At 32.5% G+C, this 11,229-nt stretch overlaps 1 protein-coding gene across 1 annotated transcript; it reads right to left on the reverse strand.

Annotated features, from left to right (window-relative positions):
* Window positions 1-7,264: 7,264 nt before the first annotated feature.
* LOC109239926 (dof zinc finger protein DOF5.7) lies at window positions 7,265-9,446 on the reverse strand. The gene is made up of 3 exons (XM_019406530.1): window positions 8,864-9,446; window positions 8,322-8,713; window positions 7,265-8,021 (listed from the first exon to the last, which is right to left on the reverse strand). Exons 1-3 carry the CDS (start codon window positions 9,046-9,048, stop codon window positions 7,528-7,530), a joined length of 1,071 nt encoding a protein of 356 aa, XP_019262075.1. The 5' UTR covers window positions 9,049-9,446; the 3' UTR covers window positions 7,265-7,527.
* Window positions 9,447-11,229: the final 1,783 nt, after the last annotated feature.

The raw sequence follows: 11,229 nt of genomic DNA on the forward strand, positions 1-11,229 counted from the left end.
TTAGTAAAATTGTACATAAAATTATACTCCGCTTCAAAAGTGTTGGGTTCAAATGAACCCAATGCTATATAAGGATGTATCCGCTTCTGTACACATGTAATTTTTTGGCGAGGGGAGCCCTCTTCCTAAAATTTTGCTGGACCATAAAAAACGATCTAAGGAACAATAGTCACCGCCTCGCCATGACCATTACTCGTTTTTTGGTGTTTGGTCCACCGGACCCCGATCGCCTAAAATTTTGCCGGACCATCAAAAACAACCTAAGGAACAATTGTCACCGCCTCGCCATGACCATTACTCGTTTTTGGCGTTTTAGGACCATAAAAACTGAAACTCCGCATGATTCCCAGATTTTCGTGTGAGCTACGCCAATGCACGAGTATTAGGTAACTTTACACTAAAATTTAGGCAGGTAAAAAAAAAATAGCTTGTCTTATTATCTCTATTACATTAAACTTGAACTATGGTCTCCTATAATATTTTTATTAAACTTCATTAATCGCTAAGTCACATGTACGTTTGAGTGTTGATATAGATCTTTATGAAGTAACCCAAATCCAAACAACATTTTTTCAGTTTGTTTCCATGTTAGAAAGGCCAAAACTGTAATGATGATAGTTAATGCATTTGGGGATGGATAGTGTGGGGTTTCGAAAAATCAAAGACTCTTGATTGTGTTTTTTTCAAAACTAACCAAAAATACCACAAATGTCCAAAGTAAATGACGATATTGAATGCATTTTTCTCGTTTTAGAAACTAACCATTTTCTTCACTTAGCCCTACTTCGTCACCTCCTCTCAGCAATTAAACAGATGGAAAAAAACAAAATAAAATGATGAGTAGCAATAGTACCAAACCCATATCGTAGAAAACGTTTGATTGAGCAGAAGTTTATGTATATGATGATTATAAATGAATATGACAAGAAATTTGATCAACAAATGGACAAATAGACCAGAAAAGATTCTTCTGTACAAATAACTAACTGCCAGTTCTTCTCGTCTAAGTTAGTGTTGTTATGGATTTCAGTTTGGTACGTTATATATATGTGAAGAAAATGTTTTGGATGGAATTTAGTAACAAAAACAGGATCTTCACCAAGGAAGTTCGGCATCTACGATCGTCAGACTTCTCTATAACAGTTATCCTTTATAACATTACTTCATTATAATGGTTAAGTATTTTTTTTTTAAACTGATTTTTCTTATAATATATATTCTTTATAATAGCACTTCACTTTAGCGGTCAAAAACTCAGAACAAAAGATACCGTTATAAAGAGATTTGACTGTATTACATAAACACTTTTTGGACTTTATATATACACTGATTTATGGTGAAAGGGGTTCGGATAAGTGACGAAAGCAAAATTTTTACTAAAGTGATTCAAAAAATAAAAAAAGTAAACACCTAACGAATTTAAGGAGATTCAACATTTAATATATGTACATTAAAAATATTTAACCTTATATATATAGTGTAATTTACGGACGAAGGGAGTTCGACCGAACCACTACCGCCTACCTAGCCCCTCCCTTGGTTCGGAACTTCGGATAAACCCCTTCCGCCCCTATAACTACGTCCCTTCGGATGGATAGGGTCATGACTCGTTTATCCACAAAACTTACTTTTCCCATTAAAATCTTGAGCCAATTCACCCTACGACAATCCTTTTTATTTACTAACTCTTATGTTTAACTCAAGCAACCTACCATCTTGAATATTGAGTTATGGCTCATTGCTTAAGCCATTTTGGCTCAAGTTAGATACTTTAGTAGGGAAGTTAAATTATATATGACTAGTATATATATATTGACTAATGACATTTAATTTTAACATGTCCAAATTATATCTTGTATATATACCAGCTCATTTGACAACCGTAACTCACATTAATAATTAAAATGTAAAAGAGAAAATCAAATTAATTGTGTATAGTAAAGTAGAATGTCCCCATTTATATCTGCAACCTTCTTTTATTCTGAAACGAAGGCTTCATTCCCTCTTTAAAAAAAAATTAAGATATCAAAGTTTCTCTTCTTAAAAAATTGCTAAAGCACGCATGAATAATAGCGATAAAAACACTTTTTCTTTCCCTATTTTATGGATGCCCTTTAAAAATTCTAAAGTAATATTTCAATATTCAAGAATTTAATCATCACGGTGGATATGAAGTATGAAAAATCATTTTCTGTATTTATTTCAGCTTATATATGGGAAAAAAAGGAAAAAGAAGAAAAGACCAACCATTTATCGTGAGGTTAAAAAACAGGTATGAGTTTCCCTATCATGTCCAATGAGTCATTACATAATACTCATGAATTTCTCGCAGGTTTTCTAAAATGACAGTTGAAGTACTTCACTATTCAGACACATATTTTGCCGTTGCTGTCTATCCCAAGTTCTCTTCCAGAGTGTCTTTCACGTTATTCATGACCCCCCCCCCCCCCCCCCCCCAAATCCAATATATCGAGTGCGGGTAAATTTTTACCTTTGTATTTTTTAAAAATGTATGTTATTAGACGTCTTGAGCCGAGGGTCTATTGGAAACAGCCTCTCTATCCTCACAAGGTAGGCGTAAGGTCTGCGTACACACTACCCTCCCCAAACCCCACAGTGTGGGATATTATTGGGTATGTTGTTATTGTTGTTGTTGTTGTTGTTGTTGTTAGCCGCTTCCAAAAATAATAGTAGCTGACAAAGTATATATTTTTTGTATGTATGTGTATTTTATACAGAAAAAATATATATATTTTATATACTTTTCAGCTAGTAAATGCAATAAGTTTCGGCCGATATCCGTCGGTTTTGTATTTTGCTTTCTTTTTTTCTCAACCGAGACACTAAAAAAATTCTCTTTTTCTTTCTTTAAAAATGTTGTCATTGTTGAATTATGTGACCAATTTATTTAAAAGTTTAAGGGATTAAAAAAGTAGTTTTATTTACATAATTATATTTCCAACCCATTCTCACGTGCAAACCCAAAATTTTGTGAGCCAAATATGTAATTATTTTAATAATAAGTGATGGTGAAACTTAAATTCAAGACCTTTGCGTGCTCTAATATCACATTAATGAATTGTGTGATTATTTTATAGGAAAAATTAAAATGCTAGAAAGTATACTGCTTTATTTTTATTCGGTTTTAAGGAAAAGGCAAATGGGGATCTTTGCCTTTTTCAAGTCAATGGGGAAAAAGAAAAGATTCGTACCAACAAAAGGAGAATTGAAAGACTAAAGTTCATAAATACAGTTATATAAACTAGATTTACGTAAGTTTGTCAAGCTTTTTGAGGAGGTTAAGATTTTGTCTCAACTTGTCCCATGAAGCTCAAAAATTGATTTATGCCACCTTTAATGCTTTACAATATAATAAAACTTTTCTTTATATTCTAGTTTTCTTGAGTAAACTATAGCATAACAGAAAACTCACAAAAGGACCAATATTAACTCATATCTATTCTATTTTGATGATTGAGAAGACAAGAGAAATCGAAAATTGATAGTATTGTTTTTTTAACCATATTATACCTCAATATATGTAGTCGCCGATTAAGCATTTAAAGTCATGGGTGCAAAAAGAATTCCCAAAAAGATTAAAAAAAAAAAATAAGTTTAATCGTGGATGCTCGCTCAACAGTTATCTAATATTTTTTTAATAGTTTATGCAAATTACCAAATATGGTCAAAGTTAATGGGTGCTTAAGCACCCACATGTGCTCATGTGGATCCGCCATTGAATATATGACCCATTATGAGCCACGAAGAGGTAATATAATCAAGAAATATAAATCATGTTGCTAAATTGTTTTACAAAATTCTATGGGAGAAATTCAAAAATAGCCAGATGTACCACTGGTCGTTGAAAAATAGCCAAGTTTCAAAAGTCATCGAAATTTAGCCACTTTAAATCTGAGCGAAAACACTGTTCAAAATCCGGAAAAATACGCCCGCAAATTTTACGGGAGTTCCAGCATAAGTATGCTTGAACTCCCGTAAATTTTTCCGGAGTTCCAGGATAACTATGCTGGAACTCCCGCAAATTTTACGGGAGTTCAAGCATAATTATGCTGGAACTCCCGCAAATTTTACGGGAGTTCCAGCAAGTATAATTGTCCAGTATAATATACTGGAGTTTGGAGCACTGGTGCTCCAGTCTCCCGCAAATTTTACAGGAGTTAGCAAAGTATACCGGTCCAGCATAATATGCTGGAGTTCGTACACAAATGCACCAGAACTCCCGTATATTATACTGGACCGGTCCCTGTTGCAGCAAAATAGTAGCTATTTTTCATTGACTTGATAAACGCTGGCTATTTTTCATTGACCAGTGTAAAAACTGGCTATACCATGATATTTTAACAAATTCTATGTATAGTTTCTTCTCCGGACAACAGTTGCTCAAATTTATATCAAATTCAACGAGGGAAAAAAGTGTCATAAAAAGATTATTTATAAAAAGTTGCAATGAGCTTAATTCTTATAAATTCAAAGGGATATATAATGAAATGATGCAATGCAGGTCTTACTTTCAAGAAAGTTGTATATAGTGAGAATAAGTATTTCCTATGCATTAATTGAAAAAAGCTCTCCCCTATGCATCCGTTATTAGTATAGCTACTTAATGGAACATAAAAAAATATATATATATATATATATATATATATATATGATCATAACACACTTTAAATTGAATGAAAACCTTAGGTAGGGGAGCAATATACCTTTTGAATTAAATGGTTAAAGAACCCTGAGGGGTAGCTCGGTTGGTAAAGGCCTGAGGACAAAAGTCCTTCAGGTCGCCAGTTCGAGCCACTTGAGGCATTACAAACCGGCCGCGTTTCCAGGGCCCCGTGGAACTAACCGTGGTGCATGCCTTGAAACAGCGGAACCCAGTGGGTACAGCTAGTCGGGTTCGCAAAGCGATGGCCGGAAACCACGATTATAAAAAAAAATAAAAAATTAAATGGTTAAAGTGAGGAATGAACATGGTAAAAGTAGTTAGAAAAAGCAAATCTTTTCTTTACACATAAGCACTTTCCAAAATCCAAACTAGTGGAGTTCACTCAATATATTATGACTTAAATTTTAATAAAATGTGTGTATAAGAAATTGTCAAGAATTAAATGACAACGGAAAAAAAAATAATAAATAGTAATTTTTTTTTATTTGTTTAAGTTTTGATGCTCAAAATTATCTAACATCTATTTTTAAAGAAGAAAGCAGAAATTCAATAAATAAGGACCCGTTTGTCCATAAAAAAAATGAATTTTTTTTGATTTTCTTATTTTAAAAAATGTGTTTGTCTATGATATTCTGTAAGTTTTTGAAAATTTTCGTAAATGAGTTTTTCAAAATCCAAAAGGTGGTTTTGATCACTTTTTCAAAATTTTCAAAAAAAAAAAAAAATTCCCACTCGCAGAACTGCAATATTTTTACAAATGAAATGTATGTCCAAATATAATTTCAAATTCCATATATCATTTTTCAACTTAACTTTAAATACTACTTCCTCCGGTCCACAATAAGTGATCATTTTACCTTTATTTTGGTTCAAAATAAGTATCCATTTACATAATCAAGAAGGAATTAATTTTATTTTTCCAGAATTTACCCTTATTTACATATTCCAAAATGTCAAGGTAACAACGAATTAAGGTTAATTTAGTGAATACATCTTTTTTTCTCTAGGAGTTCATATTTCCTTAATGGGGGTGCCAGAGGTAAAATGGTCACTTATTGTGGACCGGAGGGAGTATTTTTCAAAAAAAAATTACTCCGTCTGTTTCAATTTAGATGACACACTTTCCTTATTTGTTCGTTCCAAAAAGAATGACACATTTCTATAATTGGAAATAATTCAACTTTAAACTCTTTATTTTACCTATTTTTACCCTTAATAAAAAGCTTATATAACCACGCAAATATCATGGCACCACAAAGTTTTTACCCCTTAAACTTTTAAGACCATAAGTTTTAAAAATCTTCTCTTTTTTTTTTAAAAAAAAATTTCATACCGAATCAAACTACATTATCTAAATTTAGACGAACGGAGTACAATTTTTATGTCCAAACACCCACTAAATATAAAGATGCGCAAAACTTGCAATTTGAATAGAGGTAGGCACTCTATCCAAGAACATCAAAAAGCTACATAAAAAAAACAAACTTATAAGAACCCCAAGCTCACTTAGATTCTTTCACTCAAAATGTTGACACAGTCTTGGCATTCATTACAGTTTCAAGCCACCACTTTATCAGACACCACCAAAATCACACTACACTGCAACTCTAATTATTATGAAAAGCCCCAGGCAATGTGTGTGTATGTGAGAGAGAATTATGCTGCAGCAAAGACTGTATATATATATATGTGCAGAGCAGTGTATATATTATATAGCTATGAAACAGTTGCAGGTATAGCACTGCAAAAAAGAACTCAGTCACTGTTGTATAATTTCTAACACATGAGTAATAAAAGGGTAGCCCGGTGCACTAAGCTTCCGCTATGCATGGGGTTCGGAGAAGTGCCGGACCTATCTTACGCAACCTTATCCTATATTTCTGCAAGAGGCTGTTTCCACGATTTGAAGCCGTAATCTCATAGTCATATAACAACAATTTTATCAGTTACGCCAAGGTTCTTCTCGTGACATATGATTAATACATATACACATTTTGTCTGAGAAATCTGAGAATTGGTTATTCAATTGGTTTACCTGATAAAGGGAGACATATTGACACATTGAAGTCTGACTCAATAACATAATAACAAAGCAAAAGATATGCCGTTAAGTTTCCAATTTATTGACTGACTCCACCAAAAAATCTATCAGACTATCACCAATCCCAAGATTATATTGAAGTAAGAAAAATACCAATTAGACAGTGGGATTAGCATTAAGTCTTGTGTTATCAATAGAGCAAAGAAAAAGATTAATTTGTTAATTAGAATATGTAAGAACAAGAAACCAATATGTATAAACAAAAAATGGAAAAAAAAATTAGTGTTTTATGTTTTATGGACAGATGGTGTAAAAAATCACATTTTTATGCAACCAGAATATTTATACAGTTGGTCACTTGAAAGATATTAGAGGAAACAATTTAATAGTGTTGATTAGTAACCTACAATAAATAGTAAATAACATGCTATAACATATTAAATTACACTGGCAATATGCGATAACTCATTGTAATATCGGTATATATGACTTAAATCCTCAAAACTAAAATTATTAAGTAACATAGGACATGATCAAAATAAACAATAAAAAACCATCATCATAATCATAAACAATTATACAATAAGTTGAATACTAAAAACTTTTGATTAGTGTCTTACTGAATTTAAATAACAAGAAAAAGTAAAAGAGAAAACAAAAAACTAATTCCTAATTGTCTTAGCTATTTTTCCATATTGATCTCCACATTAACCAAAATAAACAAACTCAAAGAAATTAAAAGAGGCCTAAATAGATTAGTATAAAATATGATTTCTTTCACCATTTGTTTCATCAAATTGAACTAAGGCAGTGTACTATACTGATTCAAATTGCTCCAAGCTTGAATACTATTCCAATTGTTGTTGTTGTTCTGATCATTTGCATTTCCACTGCTACTATTTGTTGAAGTTGGATTTACTGTTCCAAATGAGTTATCAAAGAACCATTCAGTAGCTAAATTATTATTCCCATGATCACTTCCACTACCATGATCTTTTCTTGAATTAATATTATTTCCATAAACTGCAGCTTCTTCTTCTTGTTGTTTTGATGAAATGTCCAAGTTTTGAAACAAAATAGGCTGTGGCTTTTGAATTTGGTTTTGATCAAGACGAGGAACATGAGATGAAACAATGTTCTCTTTTTGATTTTGATCCCCACCAAAAAGCATGGCCAATCTTTGTTGTTGTAATTTCCAGTGTAAATCTTGGTTTATTGAACTCAAGGATTCTATTGAAGATGCCATAGTGCCGTGATGAACGCCCATCGACCCCATTTCTTGAACTCCTGCATTACCTGTTGAGACATAATATAATTAAGTAATTAGAAACGTACATTTTCGAACCGTTTAAAATCTTATATTAGACGGCCATACACTTCAACATAAATCTCATTGCCACCAAAAAGCCAATTTAAATTTAAATATTTCACTTTTTAGCCCATAAAAAAGAATCATACCTGCACGTTAGGATAGTATTGAGATATAGTAACATAATTAAATAATCAAAAGTATTTTTTCTGGCCGTCTAAACTTTTTGATGAGATGGTCATACGCTTAAATAGTACCAAAATCTGGTACACCACTATTATTCTCACCTTGTTTTAGCATAGAACTTGAGAAAGGGAAATTATTGAATCCCAACAAAGAGCCAGAACAGCTTCCTGAAGGATCAAGATTAAAACAAGAACTTGATCCAATTGCAGCAGCAGAAGTAGTTGAAATGTCCCCAAATGAAGAAAACTGATTGAAAATACTTCCAGATGTTGAAGTATTGCTACTTAGTCTAGGAAAGTTTAATCCTCCTAGCTGAAAATCCATAGCTGGTGAAAGACCATGAAAAAACTTAAGCCCACCAATATCTGAAGAAACACTAGTATCTTTTGAATCACCAGAAAGCCTTGAAGAAGAAGAAGTCTTTATCTTCTTGTTTTTCCGGCAACCACCGCCTATCGGAACGTTGCGTAGCGCTCCCCCTTTAGTCCAGTATCTGTGTTGACACATAATATAATTAAGTAATTAAAAAAAAATGCTCTCTAGAATAGTTTAAACTGTTGTATTTCATGAGTTCAAATCTCACCGACACAAAAAAAAAAAAATATTATCAAATAAGATGGTCACACAATTCAACAGTACGTACCTTCTGCAGGTCTTGCAGAAATGTCTTGGCTGTGAAAGACTATAGTTGTTGTAATAACAAAACTTGGTGTTGGGAGAATCACATCTTGGACAATTCAAAGATGGTTCTTGTGGCCTTGCCGCCGACGTTTTCCGGCCACCGCCACCGGAGCTTTGGCTTTCCTCTTTGTTATCTGGACTCGTCATAGGAGGAGGATTACAGTAGGCCAAATAGCTAGCTTCTAGCTAGCTGTTTTTTTTTTTTTTTGGGGTCAAGTGTGAAGAGCTAGGGAAGAAACCCTAATAATGAATAGTGTACAAATTGAATATAAAAATTATATATAGGAAATGGCAAACAAAGGAGAGGTGGAGGAATAGATGAAATTAGTTGTGTTTTAGTTTCCTTTGGAAGAGGCAAAGATTTCTTTCAATGGTTTCATGCATGGATTTAATAGAGGATGTTGATGGCTCCTTGTGAACTTCATCAAGAAGGTTTTTTCTTTCTTTCTAGTTTTGGGTTGTGAAGAGAAAAGAAAGGAAAAAAATATAGAGTTGTTTGATTATTATAGAGATGTGATGGAATAAATAAAGTAGGTTACATAGGAGAGAGAATTAGAGATCTCACTAGAAAAAGGGCTAGGTATATATATTCTGATGTTTAAGAAAGAGAAGGATATAAAAAGACAAAAGAGAGTAGATGATCTGATACAGATGAGGCAGAATGGTGAGATCCACATGTAAGTGAAAACAAATAAAGTTAAAAAAGTAATAACTGAGGTTAAAAACAATAAATAATTGGAAAAGAAAGAAAGGACTTAGGCTATGTATTCTTCATTTGAAAACAAATACTCACATGAAATATTGGATGTAGTTGATTAAATTAACTATACTGTAATAAAAAGCTTTCCAATGATAATTAAGTAAAGAATTTGAAAATTAAGTTTTATTTATTTATCATGTATAGGTTTTATATTGTTGGTAGTCAGAGGCGGATCCGGAATTTGAAGATCGCAGGTGTACTTTTGGATTCAATTAAAATCTGCTTTGTATATAGGGTGCCCACTACTAATATATCATTATTTTCTAAAAATACAATACATTATACATGGAGTTTTTGCCGAACTTTACGGGTGGCGGTGACCCCTACCAGTATAGTATAGCTCCGCCTCTGGTTGGTAATATATACGATAATATATCGTCTGAGATTTGTCTGAGATGAGCTTAAACTTAACGGCATAGTTAGTGATAATTTATATACACTACCTCAACTTACTTGAAATTGAAGCATAATTATTTTTGTTATCGCGAGTAACAGTCTCTGACTAAGTTTTATTAAATCCATTCCTAAGACATTTATAAAATGGTTATTTGTTCCTATGTAGGAACAACTAATTTACTTGTACTTATCAAAAGTTCATGAGTAGGACAACTGCAGCACAAGCTCGACTGCAGTAAACTTAGATAATAGCTTTAATTCAAGCACCAATTGAATGCATGCATGCATGCAAACAACACCATTATATCGAATTGTGGAAAGATGTCTCCAATAAATAATGGATTTTTTTTTCATGCTAATGCATTGAATTACTGAATGGATGTGATAGGAGAGAATGTAGGTATCAAAGTGGAAATTAAGTACAATAGTACTCCAATTGTCCCTGATATATTTTCTTTTTTAGTCGGTTAAAAAATAATATTTTCCTAGACTCTATTAATAACATAATTTTAAGACACGCTCCCTCCGTTCACTTTTACTTATCACGTTTCGTTTTTCGAGAGTCATTTTGACTAACTTTTGAAGTTAAATGCATTAGATTTTCTTAATATTTTAAAATTATAATTTAAATATTCAAAAACTATATGAAAAGTATTATAATTTGTAATTTTTCTCATATCAATACGGTAAAAAAATACATGTTAAAATGATGGTCAAAGTTTTTGTAGTTTGACTTTCGAAAAGCGAAACCTGACAAGTAAAAGTGAACGGAAAAAGTATTTTATACCACAATTTCTTTTTTTAAAAAATTACTTAATTAATTAACTTTGTGTTCAATCAAATACCGTCACATAAATTAGAATGGACGGATAAAGTATATAGCATGAAGAAAGTAGAAAAAGAGTAGGAGAAGGATCTGAGAGTATAGGGTCAGTGCTAGTAGTGGTGGGGTTTGAGTGATGAGTGTGAGAAAAGAGGAAACAGTTGCTGTGTAGGAGTGGCAGGGACAACAGACTTGTCTCTTCCTTCTTATGTAATGTCCCTTTTACTCTCATTTAACCCCACCTTTTTTGCAGGCTTCTACATATTAAGAAGCTTACACCTTTTACAACCCCATCCCTGGCCCCCTCTACCACTATTTAATTCTCTATTTCATTAATGTAATGTATTAT

This window comes from Nicotiana attenuata, unplaced genomic scaffold, assembly GCF_001879085.1.
Source record: "Nicotiana attenuata strain UT unplaced genomic scaffold, NIATTr2, whole genome shotgun sequence".
Taxonomy (NCBI): domain Eukaryota; kingdom Viridiplantae; phylum Streptophyta; class Magnoliopsida; order Solanales; family Solanaceae; genus Nicotiana; species Nicotiana attenuata.

Excerpts from the sequence above, each read along its gene's own strand:
- LOC109239926 (XM_019406530.1), bottom strand. The coding sequence starts at position 9,048 with ATGACGAGTCCAGATAACAAAGAGGAAAGCCAAAGCTCCGGTGGCGGT. Across the intron at positions 8,714-8,863 it reads TTCTGCAAGACCTGCAGAAG|ATACTGGACTAAAGGGGGAG; the intron begins GTACGTACTGTT and ends GTGTCAACACAG. Across the intron at positions 8,022-8,321 it reads AAGTTCTATGCTAAAACAAG|GTAATGCAGGAGTTCAAGAA; the intron begins GTGAGAATAATA and ends ATGTCTCAACAG.